This window comes from Tasmannia lanceolata, unplaced genomic scaffold, assembly GCF_043159265.1.
Source record: "Tasmannia lanceolata isolate RefF3 unplaced genomic scaffold, GAP_Taslan_0.1 ptg000023l, whole genome shotgun sequence".
In the NCBI taxonomy this organism is placed as follows: Eukaryota; Viridiplantae; Streptophyta; class Magnoliopsida; order Canellales; family Winteraceae; genus Tasmannia; species Tasmannia lanceolata.
The window spans coordinates 36,681,941-36,703,673 of NW_027518700.1; the positions used below are offsets into that span (position 1 = coordinate 36,681,941).

The 21,733-nt window shown below is 39.0% G+C and overlaps 1 protein-coding gene across 1 annotated transcript in view; it reads right to left on the bottom strand.

Annotated features, from left to right (window-relative positions):
• The window catches only part of LOC143856181 (superoxide dismutase [Mn], mitochondrial-like), a 73,794-nt gene extending 58,316 nt beyond the window's left edge, over positions 1 to 15,478 (bottom strand). The window contains exon 1 of the mRNA XM_077366295.1: positions 15,076 to 15,478. Coding sequence (XP_077222410.1) covers positions 15,076 to 15,400 — 325 coding nt within the window. The 5' untranslated portion in view covers positions 15,401 to 15,478. The remainder of the gene's footprint in view (positions 1 to 15,075) is intronic.
• Positions 15,479 to 21,733: the final 6,255 nt, after the last annotated feature.

Genomic DNA, 21,733 nt, shown 5'->3' on the forward strand with positions numbered 1-21,733 from the left:
AAAAAAAACCTTCAAATCCTACGGGTTAAAGAGAGGTGGAGAAGTTACTTCGATAAGTTGTTTAATGGAGAACCCGTAGCGAATTTGGGAGAACTTGATAATGCCTTTGATGATACAAACCGGAGGTTTATTCGTAGAATCCGAGCATCAGAGGTAAGAGTAGCTATGGAAAATATGAAATTAATTAAGGATATGGGGCCTAACTGTATTCCTATTGAGACTTGGAGATGTTTGGGTGATGTGGGTTTCGTTTGGTTAACTAGATTACTTAAGAATATTTTGAAGACTAAGAAGATGCCTGATGAGTGGAGGATGAGTACAATAGTATCTGTTTATAAGAAAAAATAGGATATTCAGAGTTGCACCAATTATCGGGGAATTAAGCTAATGAGTCACACCATGAAGCTTTGGGAGAGGGTAATTCAGCATAGACTAAGAAAAGAGACTAAGGTGTCAGAGAATCAATTTGGCTTCATGCCCGGATGATCGATTATGGAAGCTATCTTCTTAATTAGGCAGCTAATGGAGATATTTAGAGAAAATAAAAGGGACCTTTATATGGTTTTCATTAATTTGAAGAAAACATATGATAGGGTGGTTCCCAGGAGTGTTATGTGGTGGGTCCTTGAAAGGAAAAAGTGCCAACTAAATATGTTGATGTGATTAAGGATCTGTACGATGGAGCAATAACTAGTGTCAAAATTACGGATAGCACGTCTAATGAGTTTCCAATTACAATAGGACTGCACCAAGGATCAGCTCTAAGCCCTTATCTTTTTACGCAAGTTATGGATGAACTCAAAGAGGGTATCCAGGGTGAGGTGCCATGGTGTATGTTATTTGCAGATGACATAGTATTAATTGACGAAACCAAAGCAGGAGTTAATGCTAAGTTAGAGTTATGGAGAACTACTTTGGAATCCAAAGATTTTAGACTGAGTAGGACTGAGAGGCGGGGCGAGGATATAGTAAATATGACTGGACAGGATGTACCTAAGAGGAATATCTTTCGCTATCTTGGTTCAATCCTGCATAAGGAAGGAGAAATTGAAGAGGATGTTAACCACAGAATAAGAGCAGGTTGGTTGAAGTGTAAGCATGCTTCAGGAGTTCAGTGCGACCGTAAAATACCTACCAAGTTGAAGGGAAAGTTTTATAAGACAACTGTGAGGCCAGCCATGTTGTACGGCTCAAAATATTGGGCCACCAAGAAGCAGCATGTGCATAAGATGAGTGTAGCGGAGATACGAATGCTTAGATGGATGTGCGGCCACACAAGGTTGGATAGAATTAAAAATGAAGACATTCGTAAAAAGGTGGGGGTGGCACCAATTGAGGAGAGGATGAGAGAGCACCGCTTAAGATGATTTGGGCATATTCAACGTAGGCCTTTGGATGCTCCAGTGGGAAGAAGTGACTCATGCCAAGTTGATGGAGTAAAAAGTGGTAGGGGAAGACCGAAAACAACTTGGGTAGAAACAGTGAGGAAAGGCTTGATGGCTAGGAACATAAAAGAGAACATAACTTCGATAGGTGAGAATGGAAGAAAATGATCCATGTAAACGAACCCAACTAGTGTCAGGATTAGACTTAGTCAATTTGACCTGCATAGATTCTTTCACCTTCTTCATGAAAATTTTCTAAAGGATTCATTAGCCGACCCCCCCCTCCCCCCCCCCCCCAAAAAAAAAAAAAAAAAAAATAGTTTGGGACAAAGGCTTAGTTGAGTTGAGTTGAGTTGTATGTTTTGGATGTTTTAATAGTTATCGGGCATGTATTTAATTAAATTTGGCCTGACAATTTCCCATTGACCTATATTCTGTGGGAACTTGGGTTTGATATAGATGGTCATGGTATTTTTTTTTTGGTAAAGAGGCTACCAATTTTATTAATAAAAAAAGCAGACCGGGATGGTCCGTACAAAGATAGATAAAACAACTATAAAAGAGTATACAAAGCGGGGGAAGTCAAGGCCGAAGAGAATCGTAAAGCGCCAAAGACTCCAAGGACATGCCCACCCTTGCAAGGCTGTCTGCCACGTCATTGGCGGAATGGCGCACATGATGAAACACTACATTGGAGGATTTGACTAAATCAAGCATCTCATCGAACAAACTATCAAATCTCCACGGCAGCTTATGGAGGCCATTAAGCCATCGAAAGACATTTAATGAGTCCCCTTCCACCACGACCTTCTCAATGCTATATCTTGCTAAGAGTCTCAAACCTTTGATGCGCGACACACACCTCAGCTTCCACGGCGTCCGCTACTCCTATGGGACCAGCAAAAGCTCAAACAAACCTCCCCAATATCATTTCTCAAAACTCCCTAAATCCCAGCAGGGCCCGGATTCCCAAACTAGAGCCATCAAAGTTAAGTTTAACAAAACCAGAAGCAAGGGGGTCCGTACTTGCACAGTTAGGTAGAGCACCTCGTTTACATGTGCGCCAATGCTTTTTTAGGGGAGTCCATCATGAAACCAAAAGCTCTGCCCTCCCTCTCTATCGATCCAAATGATGGAAGGGTAGAGGCCTTTGGTGTCCCTTCCAGTTAACAATTGGGGTCTCATAATCACTAGCCAATATGCTTTTCTCTCATGCCTTTCTTTGTTCATGGTTTGATATTTTGGTGTCCTAAGCATTGAGGAAACAACTTTCTGCTTGACCTCCACTCTCTCGCAAACTTCCTTCCACCTATCCCACAGATCATAGCTAGAAACAAACATGGAGCTATGAAGAGCTTTGGCCCAAGAAATCGTTAATGCAAAAACTTTGACAAAAAGAAAAGCTAAGTTTTTAGAGCTTCTTTTGAAAACTCTAGCATTTCTTTCCTTCCACTTCACCCAATTAGTCTCTAGGAAACAAAGAGTCCAAAGTACTTTTCCTTTTCTTTTCCATGGGACAGCAGACCATCCAATAAAGAGGTCCAAAATATTAGCCGGGAAGGCCTAAGAGATGCTAAATTTGCTAAGCACTTTACTCCAAATCTCCCTTACCATTTGGAGACTTTTAATCAATTTGGATTATTAGAGTGGTATTAATATTAATATTAGACTTTTAATAAACTTGGATTTCAGATGAATGGAAGTAATACTAGAGTGGTGTGAACTTGTCAACTATCATTTTGGGCGTGGGGACCTTAGCGCGCCTAGTGACACCCCCTCACATCCAGGCTTGCAAGTTCTGTGCCCGCAACTCCCCGCGAGTTCAGGCACCGGCTGGCAACTTGGGTGAATAACGAACCCCGACGCAATGGACGTCAAGGTTTCGTACTTAAAGGCAGATTTTGAATGTCTTAACTAGAGACCTAAAAAAAGTTATGCAGCAAGTGACCAGGGGTGAGACTAAGGCTAGGTCGAGCATATGGTGTGGCCGGAGGATGGGCAGTGTCTCTATTGCCATTATCATAATTTCAGCTGGCGGAAAAAATGCAAAATCTGCATGCAAACCAGACGGAAATCGGTATCATTATTTTTATTTTTTATTTTTTATTTTTTTTTGGGGGGGAGGATTCCTCAAAGGAAGAGCTAAATCAGGAGTAGGTACTACCCTTGCGAGTTGGTTGTGCTCTCCCTATAAGTATCTCAACTTCACCTGGCGGGATAACGTTGGTGTCGTTAGATTAGAAACCCTTCTAAATGGGTATCTCGTTCTAGTCCAATTCCACGCCCGGAGGCGGATAATGGGGAGGGTGATCGGTGGCCCGAAACTGGTAAAATTTGCTCACATGAGGAAGGAGAGACCTCGATCTTATCCATTTCGGGTAGGGAAGTGGATATTCGAATGAAAACCCTCAAAGCCTGTCTGATAGGGAAGAAGAAATAACATAATTAATCTTTAGAGGACTTTTGGCTTTGGGCACAAAAGTTTTGGGATATTTCATCCTTACAATGTCCATGCATCCTAGCGGAGGATGAGGTCCATTTTATGTTTGAATCAAAATAGCAGGCCTTACAGATCCTCTCCAAGGGATTCGAGGCTCTTGGGACTCAATTGCTTTCCCTCTCAACATGGAATAAGGAACTTCTTCAAGGAGAGGAAGCTCTATGGGTCAAGTTTTATGGTATCCCTTTACATTGTTGGGCCATATCAATGGTGGAGGCTATAGGAAATCTGTTTGGTAAGTACTGGAAACAAAGATGGAAGGTAGTCACTAACATTGTATGAGCTTTGTTTCGGCCAAAATACTAGCTCCCGGATGGAAGATTTCAGATTCCTCTGTTAAAATTAGGATCCTAGATAATGTCTACACCATCGGGGTTGAAATCCCAGAAAAAATAGGTTAATATACAACCAATCTTCAGCCTTCTTTGTTGTCACCGGTTGAAGACCCCCTGAAGATTCAGGGCTGCATTTCCAATGGCCTCTCAGACCCCTTACAGAATTCGAATTTCAAACAGTACCAATCAAAGCTCACTGACACGCCGCCCAAGGCTGGATCTGAAATAGGCCTTGAGAAAGCCGTGATTGAACCTGGAAACAAGGATTTTGGTCAGACTAGCCCGTCTCTGGTGGGGTCTGAGTCAAATGGCCTTCCTGCCCCTAGGCGGAAAGTCACGTGGCTGGATCTGCCCTCCAGGATGAGTGAAAAAGCTGGTCCTTATTCTAGGGTAAGGAACATTTCTTCTGGCAAAAGCTTTCTTGGACTCAAGGCCAGGGTGTCAAGATGAAAAGAAAAATTTAACACGAGACTTTTTGAGAAATATTCATGACCTTCTCTAGGAGGAGTAAGGACAAAAGCAGCAGCCGGCTTCCAAAAGTTATTAAACTTCTTGCCCACTCACCCAGGTAGGCTTTGCTTATGGATAAGTCTCTAGTAGCCTCCCCCAATTTCTAGAAGATAGTAGTCTCTTGGGTTTGGGGATCCCTCCTACTACCTTCAGTAGAAGGGAGTTAATAGAGGCTATATCGTGTTGTGGAAGTTTTGTTTCTTTATTATTTTTTGACATTCGGGATAGGGCCTTATTCCATAATTAAGCCACCTGTCTCTGCGCGTCCACATGTTTTGAGTGATTTTTAGTAGCAGGTAGTTATAAGGTCCTGGGACTGGAATTTTAGGGCTTCATTAGTTCAGTTTCTTGATAAGAAGTCAGTCGCGAAAAGGAGAGCTTTTTCGATTTTCTTGGGACTCTCTCAATCAAACAGGTATGGATAACGACTCTTCTTCTTGCACTGGTGGTAGGAGCAAACGACTATTCATGGAGATTCTTGTTTTAGAAAATATTCTCAAAAGGATGAAGATGATGGTCTATAATGAAGAGAAGGATCTCATCAATGACCCAACTCAGAAGGAGATGTCGGGAGACCTTCTTCGGAAACAGTGGAAATCATTCAAGTTAGAGGCTCAAGACTACCCCTTCACCTTGTATAGGCTCTGTGGGACTGGCTCGGTCGAAGATACCCATTCACCGCTATATAAGAACCCTTTCTTCAAATTCATGTTGAATAAGGAAAGGGCCGAGAGGAGGCTGAATTGGGAAGCCAACAAGATAGTAGGCATCCAGCTGGTGGAGGAAAGGATCGCTGGCAGAAAAAACTCTGGATACCTGGATCGGATTCCGAAGGAATTACTGATTGAAATGCAGGATTTCCAAATCCGGCACATCATGGAGGAGTTGGAGAAATGCTCGGCATAGTTACTTTCAAGATCTCCGTGGGAAGAACGCAAAGATTAGAAATGGTTATAGTTTTTTTAATCAGTAGGAGGGGGATAGGTATTTTAGGTACATAGTGGTGGAAGCATTTCGTGTTGATTCACAAGTGTTCTTGGTTCATGGTGTTGCTAGAGTCTTTGGGGTGGAGTTTTTGGTATGGTATAAAGAAAAAGTCAATCTATAGTATCTATAGTTAAGAGTGGATCTGTGGGTATTTTAGTTTTGTTCTTTTGGCTTAGGGTATACCCTAACCTATCATACTATGTTAAAGCATGAGGGGACTCCTGGTCCCAAGTGTAATCCCCAATGTAATTTTCACGGTACGAGTACAATTGTCAAATTTCAAAAAAAATACTAGAGTGGTATTATTATTTAGCATAAATATTACGATTAATTGTAATAGAGTGGTTTGATTTGCTTTTGTTTTATTTTATAGTTGATATGTTATGAAAAGCATATTTATCACTGCGAATTGTACTTGATTTGCTTATGTTAAATTTCTTATATCTAGTACAAGCATTTTCACATGTAACTGTGTGTTACCATCACATTTCTTATGCGTTTCCCCTAGGTTTCATGTAAGTTTCATTCATGTTTCCCTTAGGTTTCATGTACGTTCCCCTAGTGTTTCCCAAACATTTCCCAACGCATTTGACATGCGCTTTTCTATTTTTTCTCATTTCCCCTCTAATTTTTCCAAACGTTTCACGTTTTGCACGCATCTGTTTCCCGACCTGGCAACTATGGTTACAAGCACTTCATGCTCTCTCAGTGGATGATGTGCTAATAGTCTGAAAAAGAACTTTAATAGATATAGTTTTTAGCTTAGGAGCATCACCTCCGTGGAACCTCCAACACTAAAGTACATTTATTTTCGGATTTATAGCTTCTCTCGTTGCAAGGGGTGAACCTAACCTTCATTTTTTGTAACAAACACAACGAACTGATCTTTAAGAACATCACTCAATCAATGAATTGACCTTTAAGAACATCACTCATTGCCATATCTGATGCCATTTTATTTTATACATTGGATGTATGGCATCATCAATAACATCAGTCTTGATTCATAAAATGATGACATATAAGATTAAGTCATAAATCTCATTTGATAAGATATCATCTTATGAAAATAAGTAATCAAAATTCAAAATATTATCAAAATTCAACATTATCCCTAAAGTCGTCTTCTTTACCCTGTAAAGTTGCCTATTTTTCCCCACCTAGTGGTAGAAGTTTGAGATATTCTAATTCATAATACATTGGTGTAAAGGGCACACTAAGAAGACCATTCAAAAAAATAGGGGGCACGCTAAGATATGAAGGTAGGCATTCTTCTTATCCCATGTTGAATTAACAATGTCATAAACTATTCTGTAATGCTCTTCAAACTGTCAGTTCCTAGAAAATTATCTTTTATTTCTTTTAATATATTATTCCCTCATAGATGTTTCCAATCAAAACTTCTTCTTGATCTGTAAACATTATCATTCTATAAATTGGATTTGTCATTGACAAAACTGATCACACTGAATCTCAAAATGCATCTAAATCACCTCATTTTTAACTTTTGAGTATAGTTTTCAAGAACTTTCATCCATAAGAGCTTATGTCCAAGAATTTTCATGCATCTAACACCACTGTCTCCAATAACACTTCTCTACTACCAAGAAGATGCCTTAAAATGATCTAATGCGAAGCAAGCCTTGTCTTTGCAGTCTTCAATAAATCTAACTTCAATTATCTTCCAAAAATTGATTAAGCTTGAGTGGTTGGTGATTTACTTTAGAAGATCTTTGCCTGAAGTACATGTCTCTTCAGGCCAGAAGAATGCATGTCAAATTCTTAAATATCAAATTTATGGTGTGGACTACACTTGGTGACTACAAGATATGTGGGTATGCCTTCTCAACCTCAAAACCTATAAACTTACAATTAGATGCGATACTTGTAATCACTGGAACAACATTTGAAGGTCTCACATTCTTAACAGCTGTCGGTAAAAACTAAGATATGTTCTTTCCTGATTTTTCAATGGCAGAAAAATCATATGCATACAGTAACATTGACCCAAAGCAATTGGATGCGAGCACGTTTGTGAGTAGATTGTTTTTCGCACTAGTCCATCCAATTGAACAATTACAGTTGCATTTGTTAACCACTTCTCTACGATCACCTCTAAACGTTTCCTAACCTTCTTGTCATTGTCAAGTTCTCTATATCCTCTCATATAATGGAAGTTTGTATCCTGGTACTTGACTAATTGGAAACCATGTCATCTCGATACATCCACTTCAGCATATTTTATGTAATGTCATTCGCACATAAGAATCTCAAGACTTTATGGTCTACTTTTTCTAGCTCTTATACCATAAAGGATCATGCAAGAAGACATTGACTACCTCTTGAGGTGAAAGATCTTTTCTATCATTTGCAGTTATTGGGCATCTCAAGGTGTGATTTCTTCAACTTAAGTGCACCCGATATGTTCTCGAATCTCTTAACTTATCTGTTTATCTTGGCTTATAATTTTGTATTGTACATGACAATTTGACAATAAGATATCCATATACATAGGCTTCTTTGGGCACCCATGAGATGATCATATACACAAGTGTATGAGCCGTGATATATGTTCTTGCAACGCCGATGTTTGAAAATTATAGAACCGCTATGACTACTACCACATATTCTGCATTAAACATGTCTGCATAAAATGGACAATGTCCCTGAAGAAGATTTCCATCCTCATAAAGATCCAGAAGTAACTCATCTTCATTATCATAATATTCATCATCGTTATCTTCAAGCACATACCCATCATAATCATAACCCTCTAAATTTTTCTGTGATTTAGAGTGGATGAGGTCTTGATTGTCTTCATCTCTAAGATCGACCACATCCAATTCACTCTCAAAAGACATCCTATTATTAATTTCAAAGCATCTATAAAGAAAATTAGAAAATGTAATCACAAATAAAAGAAATACTATCATAAAATTAGAAGAATTACTGATTAATAACTTAAAATTAGAAGAATTATTGATTATAAACCTGCTAAATTTAAAAGCATAATGGATAGGCAACAAACAAAGAAAAAAAAAAAAAAAAGAACATAGACCCAAACGTAAATTGTTGCAAGTGTCAAACTTTTGATAAACATAACATCAAATCAAACACATGAGGTTGTGCGTTAATGCTAGGAAGCAAACAATATGCAAGAAAAACACATTCAAGAAAAGGTATACTAGTTCTCATAAACATAACAGTTACCAAAGCCTTCTACAAGGATGCAAGTAAAAGGCAACCTACAGGAACAGCTATATAATAATGTTTCACTATATTATAGACAATTTCGTTTCCAAAAGAGAACCATTTCCATATATCATTCAGGAGTGTCAGCTGGTTGGCATGCAACAGGAACAAGCATATTTAGTTTTAGCATTCTACAGGAAAAACCCGATAATAATGCTTCAGTATATAAACAATTTTCAGTTTTCTACAGGAACAGCAATGTCCTTTAATGCTCATAAATCATAACAAAACTACTACTCGGTCTTGCTGGTTTCTAGATCGACTGGTGATGTGTAAAGGAACAGATATGGATCCATTTCTTATATGTGCTGATTTGCATCTGATGTTCTCTAGGAGCATCTTAGCAATTAGGAAGCAGTCGATATTGTTCAAAACAAAAAAAACAAAAAAGAGGAGCCAAAGTTCTTAAATTTCAGAAACTTGACGGAAATAATAAACTGGAACATTCCAGATGAGAAAATAGAAAAGTAGACCAAGAAAATTGTGAGGGATTGTTTTCACATCCTTATTTATAAAACAAACATCTATAGTTCTCGATAAAAAAAAAAAGTATATATGCAAAACTAATTGCCTTCCTAATCTAACCCAACAACTGAAACACAGAAATTACAATCATGTGGCATCCAGGAAAATAATCAGTTTTAGGAATTTGGAGCAACACAAAAAGAAAAAACTGATGGAAAAACAAATCGAAAACAGAAAGCAATAGTTGAAAAAGCAATCAAGCAGGCAAACAGCATCAAAATTATAAAATAAAAAGAAAAAATGACAGACAAAAAAAAGACAAGAAAATGAAAATAAACCCTATAAATTCAAAGGAAGGGAAAAAATAAAAAGAATAGAAAGAGATTTTTGGGTATCAGTCGTCAGAAAATAAGCCGTTCTTATTCATCCTCTTCTACCTTTCCAATTGTTGGCCGAGTGCCAACTTACCATTCATCGTCCGAGAGAGGTAGTGTTATGGGACAGTTCATCGCAAGTGAGTTTAGGGTTGCAGGAGAAGGGAGACGTGAGAGAGGGTAAAATTAAAATAAATAGAAAGAGAATTTTATCCCCGAATTAAAAATGGGTAAAAAGATTGTCGGGAAACATGTTTCAAATAATTATTATGCATTTCTGAAATCAACAAAACATGTTTCTGTATTTATGGAAACCTGTTTCCATACTGATTCCCAGGTGTTTCCCAAGGATGCCTAGGATTTTTTATTTTATTTTATTTTTTGAATTGGGGCTTTGGAAATTATTCATTAAAAACTGACTTTTGGATAACAAAACTCTCAAGTGATTGATTGGATAATATTTTACAAAGTAGGGCATAATTGGCAAAATTCCCAAGAATTAATAGCATATGAATAAAAGTGATTTATATTAACAAATCAATGGCCTTTGTTTCTTCTCCCATTATTGTCCTCCTTTGTGTAAGCACATGGATGATTTAAGCTCCTGTATCAAAATGGGGGTCTACTTTCAAACTACTAGAGTTTTTTTTTCCCGTTAAAAAAATTTTCAGCAATTGGATCAAATTCCCCACTTCTTGTAAAATAATAAGTCATGAGATGTAAATATATTCGATGAGATGTAAATCAACTCTTACCAAATTCCTAGCTTTTCTCTCAGTGCCACAATTCAGTATCAACTAAAGAGAGCACGGGGCATAGTATATTAATAAAAACCTTCATAAATTTCGTCTCATCTATACCAAGAAGCACATACAAAATTACCATTTTCTTGCCCTGGCTTCAATATTTTTTGTGCATGTCCTAAAAAAATTCTTTCTTTAGGAGACTTTGATCTAGGAAGGTCTTTTATGTGATGCAACATAATATTTACACCATTTTGATAAAAGAATAGGTGTCACCATGAACTACAACAATAATAGTTGTTAGTGATCTAAAGACTACCACTAATCAACATGGAATAGGTTTGTTTGTTGATTTTTAAAAAAAAAAAAACACACCAAAAGGCAAGAAAAATAACAGAAAATAAGATTTAAAGAGTTAAAAATAAAAAATAAAAAATAAAAAGAAATTTAAAAAAACAAAAATATACATATTGATCTAGTCCAAAGAATGCCATATTAAATGTAAAAGGAAAATCAAAGAAAAAATGTAAAAAGGAGTAACAAAAACTGAGCAAATAGACCCACTGATATGTAAATCAATCACAAAGATAATTAGATTTAAATCAATGAGAGTCAAAATCAATACATATTAAATGAAACTAAAAAATGAACAAAACTATACAAAAAAAAAAGTGGAAAAAAGGAGAGAAACAAACCAAATAGATGCATAAACTCATGGATCTAGACTCGAAATTATGTCAGAGTTAAACAATGAAGAAAGAAGACACATTAAACTATAGACAGAAAATAGAAAAAAAACAGAGAAAATACCCATAATTAATCACCAAATCTCATGAAACCTCATATTGAACAAATAATGCATTTTTCTAATGATTTATAACTAATTCCTGGGGGGTGTATACTTACTCCTAATGGACATCCACAAATTTGATCGCTTTTTTAATGACACAAATTTGATCCCTTCATTGCCTAATAGTTTACTCGAGTAAAGATTAGTAAAGACTCCCTTCTAGATGTCTTCCATCGTTCAGCTTTGTATCAGCATTCGCCTTATGTGAGGGTTGGAGGGAAGTTTGCTTTAGTAGAGAGAGGAGTCACCAGATCGTGCAAAGGTGGGAGCCTCCTCCCCCTGGTATGGTTAAATTGAACTTTGATGGGGCTTGTTTTGGTAATCCAGGCCCGGCCGGGGTTGGCGGTTTATGTCGTAATGACCATGGAGAAGTTGAGTGGGCTTACTCTAGCCCTATTGGGTCATGTGATGCTTCGGAGGCTGAAGTTAGGGCTGTTTTTTATGGTATTAAAGGGTGAGATATTGGATAAAACTATTGTAAAGGGCGATTCCCTAAATGTGATTCGGTGGCTCAAGGGTGGGGTGCCTCCGCCTTGGAGATTTTCCTCTATATTTGACAAAATTGATGATCTTATCTCGGGCTCGTCTATTGTTTTTAAGCATGTGCGGAGATCGGCCAATGGGGAGGCGGAATCGTTGGCTAGGCGTGGGGTTAGGTGTTCGGATCTTGAATGGTTTGATTATCTTCTGCCGTTAGTTGTAATCTGTAATTCTATTTTCTTTTCCTTTTCTTTTCCGATCCTTGTATCCTTGGGTATGGTCCATCTTGGGCCCCCTGTTTCTCTTTCTCATTAATAATATCTATTTGTCATTTCAAAAAGAAATAAAGATTAGTAAGAAAACAGTGAAGAACAATCGAGTAAACAGGCTGGTACAGATAATATATGTTTTTACCGTTCAAAAAAAAAACAATCGAGTAAATGTCAAAAATGTGAAAAACATGGGCACAAAATTTGTAGATGTGAGAAAGAGGGGCACAAAATTGTGCATTTACGGAACCAAGAAAACAACTATGCAACGACATATCGGTGTCATATTGGTTGATACAAGTCTATATGCGCAATACAATACACTATGAAGCCAATATGTTTGATACACACTTTCCAGATGGAGATTCAAATCATATCGGACACCTAAAATCCAGTGTGTATTGTATCAAATGATATTTTAAACCATGCTTGTAATTTATATAATATCACCTGAAAATTTTGAACCATGCTACTCACTTGTTAGTCCCTCAATGCCCTCCTATCAAGGTTTCAAATTTCAAGTTTCAGTTTCGGTATGTCTTTTGATCATGACGAAAATGGAAACATCTCAGTTTCGGATGGAAATTTCGGTGGAAATACTATAAAATCATAGAAACGTATGGAAGCATATGCAAATAATGGACATTTAAGATGAAACCTCAGGAAGTACTAGAATAAGTGCAAATGCACACTCAAAAACCATCACAAAAGTAAAAAAATAACCATAAATACCTAGTGACATGTTGTCGCACATATTTGATAATTCAATTCTTATCATATTTCAAATATAATTCATATAATATTTACACATAATACAAATATCACATTTCAGATGCAATTCATATAAACATAATTATATAACACATGCAGGTATAGTCGTATAGTATACCAATAATAGACTTAACATTTTGTTTCGGCATGTGTTTCGGTTTCGGTATGCACTTCGGTGGGGATTGAAACGAAAACATTTCAGTCATTTCATGTCGATTTCAAATATAATTCATAAAATATTTACACATAATACAAATATCACATTTCACATGCAATTCATGTAAATATTAATTATATAACACATGCGAGTATAGTTGTATAGTATACCACTAATACACTTACATTTTTGTATCGGTATGTGTTTCGGTTTCGGTATGCACTTCGGTGGGATAGAAACGAAAACATTTCATTCATTTCATGTCAATTTTGGTGGAAATTTAAAACCATGCCTCCAATAACTCAAGCCATTCATCCTTCCTAAATAACAGGATAAAACCCCCTTTGAACTCTTTTTTGGGTTGCTTTCTCTAGTCATGGCATGCAAACACATTCTTACAACTCATTCACCTTTTATTTTTATTTTTGACTTTTAGATACATCTACATTCCTATTGTAGATTTTAATCCTTCAATTCCCTCCTCTCCAAGTCACTTTTCCCATTATCAAGGTTACCATATTTATATATGTTGCCCATATAAAGAGAGGCATCTTTTTCTGGTGCTGAAGTTGGTGGGTCCCTTCTTAGCCATAGAATGGATACTTTTTGTTTAACTGGGGTGACATCCTTGTTAGTATATTCAACATATAAGTTGCAAGCTTCGTCGTGGATCCAATATTCATTCATGACACAGTATCTATAAGGGGTTCGAACCATTTTTGAATCTCTTTGTTATTTCCTAGGCTTTTTTATAAATTTAGAAGATCATGTAAGAGGCTGGCTAGTGGGCCTCCTAAAAATTACAAATCATATCTTAAAGAGAGGGTCCTTCTAATTAGAAGTACATGAATAATAGGATTTTTGGGGTTGAGAACATCCATCATTCCCTAGATTCCATCTTTAGCACAAGAATTTCAAGGCATTAAAGTTCTTTGAGAATGGAAGGTAGTGATTGCAAATGGGAAGAGAGAGAAAATAAAATGATGGTGACGTTTAGGGAGCCTTTGACAAGTGCCACAAAGCTCAATTCTGATGGAATTTTAAAGTGGAAACTGAGTGAAGAATGGGCGGTGTTATCAGGGATGAGAATGTGGGACACGACAAGCCTACTCAAGGAAAGAGTGATTTTAGAGGGCATTAGGATTATTGTCCTCAACAATATCAAGTCATTTTAATGCAAAAAAGCAATTTATTAGCGTGCTTAGGTAGGCTTTAAATTAGGGGCTAGTTCAAGATCATCTTTCATTATTGATGAGTTTTTAATAATGTACATTATCTTTTACCAAAATATCATTTAGTTAAAAACTGAAAATTAAAATTTCTTTCCAAGAGAGGGGCGTGCTGCCCCCTGCACCCCAGCAAGATCATGTGTGTCGCACACATTAGTCTGTCAGAGTCCTGTATAATGCCACAATTCAAGACATCTACATAACAGGGTTACATTACACTAAGGCCATGTCTGGCAACCAGGATTTTTTTTCATGATAAATCTGTATCTTCAAGTGGTGAGAGAGTGGTAGGACAGTGGGAGAAAGAGAGAGATTTGAGGGGGGACAATCGAAATGAGCATGAAAAGTGGTTAAAAATAAGGAAAAAGTCGATCCTATTTGAGTATAGTTTTTTGTTTCCTGATTTTTTTGTCACTTCAAGCACTTGGAGACACTATTGTCCTGTTTCTTGTTTCCTGAATCCTGTTTTTGGTTTCCAGATTTTTAGCCACTTCATCCTCATCTCCACTCGGAGGCACCGATTTATCATGAAAAAAATATTCATGGTAGCCAAACGTGCCTTAAAAGTAAACAATCTGTCTACAAAAAAGTCATACAATTCAAAGATTTAGATTTGAATCTTAATTCCAACCAAACACAAGCGATAGATATCCCAAAAGCAAAACTAGGCTATCAGGTACAAAACTCTACAACTCAAGAACTAGAAATCAAGCCACGCATCGATAAATTAAATCCAAAAGAAAGAAAGAAAGAAGAAGAAAATCAGACCTCCACCGTTGAACTTGATGGCGTTCTGCAAACCAACGACGGCCGATGAATCTCCTTTGGCCATGGCCTCATGGAGCTGCTCAAGAGCTTTGTTATAGTTAGTGATGTAGGTTTGATGGTGCTTCTGATGATGGAGCTTCATTATCTCGCCACTAATGGCAGGTTCAAGGGCGCCATAGTCGTAAGAGAGATCTGGAAGGGTGAATGTCTGCAAATTCCTAGCATTTTGAAACCCTAACCCTAAACTTACACTTCTCTTACTGAATAGGGCCCGAAGCGCCATTTTGCCACTTCTGCGGATGAGAAAGAAGATGTATGAAGACATCCATTTATATGAGTTTTTATAGGGTGTACTGAGTTTTGGTCAGAAAATATCAGGTCTTAGATCTGACCGTTTGATCATCACGGCATCAGATTAGGCAAATGAGCTTAGAAGCATGAAAAATTATTCGATAGGATATTCACGGTCCCAACGGTACGAGAGGGGCAAAGGAAGAATGATAGACTGAAAATCCAAGATAGCATCAAAATTCCTAAAAACTAGTGAAAAAAAATACTACCTCGTGTATCGAGAGCAGGTTTGAAGCAGGTTTGAAAACCACGAAATATCTGGTGGGGGTCTGCCTAACCCCTGCTTAGTGGGATTTGAACCTAAGCCCCATCTAAATCCAGCGCCTTAACCTCTCGGCCAAACTTTCATTTGTCATAAACAACTCACATTCTTTTATTTTATATATAAAAAGCAAACATAATCCAAGCTTTAAAGCTCGGCTCGGCTCGTTTTATGAACCGAGCTTAAAAAGCTCGCGAGCTTTTCCAAGCTGAACTATACAAAGCTCAAGTTCGGCTCGTTTATTTGGCGAACCTAATTTTTAGGCCCGAGTTCGGCTCGTTTAGTAAACGAACGAGCCTGAGCTGAGCTTTTAACGAGCTGAACCCAAACATGTTCGCGAGCCGGCTCGGTTCATTTGCAGCCCTTCTGCTTACCCATCCAAAAGAAGAAGAAAAAGGTTTGGCAGCCACGAAAATTTATTCCAATGAATACTCATGGGCCGAAGTAAGTGCTACCATTGAGAGGGGCCAATCCGCTACTTCAAATTCGGTTTATTTCCCTATTTTTCAGTGTCTTTAACTCTCACAACAGGTACCACAAATATTCCATGGAATTATTTTCACAGTCGCCAGCAAAAGAACAGGATAAAAAAATTGGAGTTTAATACATGATGATGCCAAAATTCGTACCTGAGAATCGAGTACGAGCATTGTAGAAGAATCCGGTTGCTTGGGTTGGTAGAGCTCCAATCTGTGGGTGTTTGTGCTCACAAAAAAACAAGGTTAGAAGGGTTCCTGGAGTGGTGACTCGGGGGCACCCTCTGACGCTCAAGTTAAAAATCAGCATCAACAGTATCTAAGCAAAAGACTAACTCGAGGAGAGAGAGAGAGAGAGAGAGAGAGAGAGAGAGAGATTGAGCGTATATGGGGTGGAGGAAGATGATCACCTATGAGCGTGTGGGTTCCTTTTTATAGGAGAGGAGTTTCATGATGCCCACTATATTCATTATGCCCATGATGGTGCTGGTGTGTCTTGGATTGAGTGGCGGTTACCATTGTGGGGACATAATCTCAGGAATGATGAAGGAATGGAGGGCATGGTGGAAGCCCATGATCTCTCTCCCTCTTTCATGGAGGCGGGATTCCTGCAATGCTCAACGGGCATGGGCCCATTCTGGATGCAGCCTGGATTTGGGGGCGGCGAGGGTCGGTACCGAATGTCCCGATTTTACCTCCAGCAATACAGTATTAGTTCAAAAGAGAATAGTAAAATTTTGTCATTTATATACAAAATACAATGGAGTTAAAGTTGGACAGTTGGCCAAAAACGCGTTAAAATGTGTTTAAACCCAGTTTGGGCACGATCGGTCATAAGTGACCGAATCACCTGAGAACGATTTGGATGGATCGAGTCAGGGAAGTTATATGCCAGTCTGGCACTTGACATGATTGGAGGGTATGTGTGAATAGTGGAATCTAAAGACTAGACAATTATCAGGAGTTCACTCCTACTTATCCCTATCCTTCAACTCAATCGATCAAGTGAGACCAAGTTGTTAAATGATTACCCGCTTGGATTGGGTAAAATAAGTGGCACATCATTTGTCACTTGAGGGAAGGTGCAAAGGATGACATGCAAATAATAGAGCCTAAGACTAGCAGTTATCATAAGAGTTCCCTCCATGAGAACATGAACATGGGGTAATGAGGAACGGTTATCCAAATAAAGCTATATAAGGAGGAGATGATTGTCTCCGAGGAAGAGGTCCCAGAACCAAAATCAAACATGTTTAACATCTTTCATCTTTCTAGTATTTTACCTTTCACTTTTCCTAACTGTACCTTTTCAAACTAAGGAAGTAATGAATTCATCTTCCCAGGTGAGTCTCTCTTTTTAATTCAACTATCATTCACACTGGCATTTTGCTTTCATTGTTCTCTTGGTTAGCTAGATCGAACGGTCAAAAGCCGTTTGCATTCTGCATGCATCGGCGGCGGCGTTTGCGCTCTGCGTGTCTCCTTTCCATATGTGTAAAGGCAGAAGAGCCCAAGGAAAAAGTATCATTCTCTTCTCTCCAATCGCCTAAAGTCCAATCCCAGGGGATGAAAACGCTTCGGTCGTTGACTCCTTGAATTGAGTTTCCAATTTTGCCTCTCAAGAGACTAGCATGCCCGCGCTTTCCTCTCTCTCTCTCTCTCTCTCTCTCTCTCTCTCTCTCTCTCTCACTCACTCACACACACACACACAACGCCAAACCACATGATGGGGTGGTGCACTAACCGACCGCACTAGAGCATTTTAGACCGAGCACCACTTCCTTGGCACGTCCAGTGGGACTCCAATGCATTACACAACGTTAAATGGCTTCTAATACTAAAAGCAAAAGTGCAAGCACCGTCACTCTCAAAAATGCTAGAGGCTAACGTTTCTGAAAGTGTTCAAACACATGATCAAAGGACTTCTAATTGAGAAAATCCTTTGCCGAGTGGGGGTAGACCTGGCAAAGCCGACCCGTGTCCGTGGCTCGACCTAACCCACCCGCAAATTTGCGGGTACGGGTTGGAGTTTTAGTGACCCGTGAAAATCGACCCGCGGGTCACCCAACCCGCCAAAACATGGGTTGGGTCGGGCTAACCCGCGGGTGCCCGCAGGTTTTGTGGAATTTTTTGTTATTTTTATTTTTATTTTAAAAGAGAAAAAACCGAGGCTTAAGATCATATGATCAAAAGCCAAAACAAAAGGGGTTTTATTCTTTTTACTCTTTTATACTTTTATACTTTTAGTTAGGGACTTAGGATTTGACTATTTCTGTTTGAGAAGAAGTGAAGAACTGAAGAAGCCAAAACAAAAGGGGAGGAGGCCACCGCCTTCGTCCCCGGATTCGCCACGATCTGGCCACCATCCCAACCGCCGGCCGGAATCCGTCCATTGCCGACTCCCCCTTCATCTTCTTTGAGAAATACAGAGCGAGAGAGAGAGAGAGAGAGAGTAACAGATAGTGAGAAGAGAGTAGAGATCGAGAGAAGAAGAGAAATTAGAGAGAGAGAGAGAGAGTGGGATTGATCTTCTTCTCCGGTGAGATTCCAGGAGCTCTAATCTACCCTCAGGTTCCATGGCCTCATTTTCTTCATCTTCTTCTTCTTCTAATCTCTAGATCTCACCTTTGAATCCCATTTTTCTCTAGAAAAAAACCAAATCAGCCACTTCCATTACCAGATCTCTTAATTCCTCCATCAAATCCAACCCAAGCCTCCATTGATTGCCAAAATCCGACCACCAACTTCTGATTTCTATCCCCATCTATACAAACCCCTTTTAAACCCTAGATCTAAGCCCAATTCATACATAGAAGGGGGTGAATTTATCACCGCCCAAAAAAAAAACTATTTTGGAAAAAAATGAGAGTAACTCGCAGGTCAACCCGACCCACCCACACTGGGTACGGGTCACCTGATTGCTGACCCGCAACCTGCATGACCCGCAGATAACCCGACCCAACCCACCCGTTTGCCAGGTCTAAGTGGGGGAACCCCTCCAGAAGGGAGAAACTATGACGTACTCATGGAGCTTTCAAGAAGTGGTTACTAAGTTTAGGCACCACGTGAATCAAAATTCCTATCAGTTATCTCATATGGTAGCTCACCAAATCTCTGAAGTGATAAGACCCGTTCATTCCTCTAGCGATAATTTTTCCAAGAAGGTAGACAGATTGTTTGGTTTGCTTTCTAACAGAATGGTGCCGCAACGCCAGTACAACCGCCTCTTTGGAAAGGTAATAAGCCACTCCAGCAGCTATCATACATTGGAGCGGTCCTCAGCTACCATACATTGGATCCGCATTTCCAAGTGCTACTACCCTATCGGAGAGCAAAATTAGGATCGGACAGTTCTGGCTTTTAACTAGGCTGAATTCTACTCCAAGAGGTCGTTTTCCTGGCCCCTCTGTATTTGTACTGAGAGAACCAAGATGGAATTCGGCAGCAGGGTATTTGCCACCAAACATGATTGTTATCAATGACTTCGCCTTTACCATGCCTCAACAACAAGCAAGATCCTCAGTGCCAAATAGACCAGACCATGGAACTGCTAGGCCAAATCAGAGTGCGACAGATCCTAGCGATGGTGTGCAAAATGGGAATGGAATTGATTTACAATGGAACAATAACCAGAAATAGCTTCACACACCGCCTCTGAAGCCCCAATCTAATCTAGGAGGTCCACCCTTACACGGAGCTAAGGGACAACCGGTACCGCCTGACGCTAGGATTAGTCAACCTTTCGTCTGGCGCAACTACATTACTCAGAACATCAGCCTGAACAAAGACTGGGTCATGGAGATGATACAACAACAACTCGGTCCGATGTTCAAACTGATACACATGCCGGTGTATAGGAAATTGTATCCTAGTTTTTTTTACCTTTGCTGCCCATACCCTTTTGAATATAGGGTTCCTGAGTTCACTTTGTTCTCTGGGGAAGAGAAACAGTCTACCGTTGAACACATAGGTCGTTTCATTGCCCAATGTGAGGAGGCAAGTCAAGAAATCTATAAACTTCAGCTTTTTCCCAAGTCCCTCACCCGAGTTGCCTTTAATTCGTACATTAGTCTGCCACCCAACAGTATTGAGACATTAGTGAACATGGAACATACTTTCCATTCCTAATTCTACTAGACTGAATCTGAAGTAAATATAGCTTATTTGGTTAGGCTAAGCTAATTACCTAACAAATCAGACAAGTTGTACATTCTTCGATTCAAAAAGGCCATGAACATATGCCACTCCAGCTTACAGCAGGCCGGCTATGTGAAGTTGGCCCAAAATGGGCTTAGTCCGGAGTTAAGGAATAAGTTCGCGGGTCAATAATTCATAGACCTATACCATTCGACTTCTCAGGCCTTAGGATACGAGAGCCTTGTTAAAGAGGAAGAACAAAGGAAAATCTCGTCAAAAGGGACCTGCTATAGAGACCCTAGTTATGAGATCACTATGGTCGAGTCTGAGACGAATCCTATTGAGGATGACCCTCTCGACCAAACTGACATAAGTGTGGCTGAAATTGTTAGAGTTAGTGCCCCAAAAATCCAGTATATTTTGTATTTCCTTTGACTTAAGTATCAATAAAAGTTTTATTTCATGACATATATTGGGTTTTATACATTTGAATGAGTGTGATGTGCTTGTTTTATGATACATATTCGTCCTTAGATAGCAAAGTAAAAATACCATGCTCGAGGATTCACAGATCCAAGGGAGCAAGGGAATATGTCATCTCGGTTCTTTGAAGATCTTAATAGTTCCTGATTGGGGTAGAGATAGGACACCTTTTCTGTAAGATTTGGTGGCCTTACTTACTCTTATTAATAAAATAATATTTTGGCAATTCAATTTTTCTGGCATTTAAAGAACATGTTCTAACCAAGCATGAAAATGCTTGATGTCAATAGAGCAATTGGTAGCAAGTGTGTGTGCTACTTACCCTTGGACCACCTACCACACTAAGATAGAGATATTAGGGCAAAGTGTGGACAACTAGGTTGTCCTAAATGAGCTTAGGCCTATGGGAGTGATAGAGTTAGCTCCCTTAGTGCTAGTGACAGGTCAGTGCAGGCCATGTGTGAATTAGGATGCTGTCATGCTTCTGATGCATCCAAGTGCACGCTATGAGCAAGACATTGTGAAGAACTTTGGGATAGGACCTAACAAGCTTGAGAAGTCCCAGGACCATGGCTATTAAAGTCATGTTTTTGAAAAAAAATATTTGATGTAGGCCATGTGTGAATCAGGATGCTCTCATGCTTCTGATGCATCCAAGTGCACGCTATGAGCAAGACATTGTGAAGAACTTTGGGATAAGACCTGACAAGCTTGAGAAGTCCCAGGACCATGGCTATTAAAGTCTTATTTTTGAAAAAAAATATTTGATGTAGGCCATGTGTGAATCAGGATGCTCTCATGCTTCTGATGCATCCCTCTGCACGCTATGAGCAAGACATAGTGAAGAACTTTGGGATAGGACCTGACAAGCTTGAGTAGTCCCGGGACCATGGTTATTAAAGTCATGTTTTTGAAAAAATATATGATTTAAAAAATATTTATTTTATCC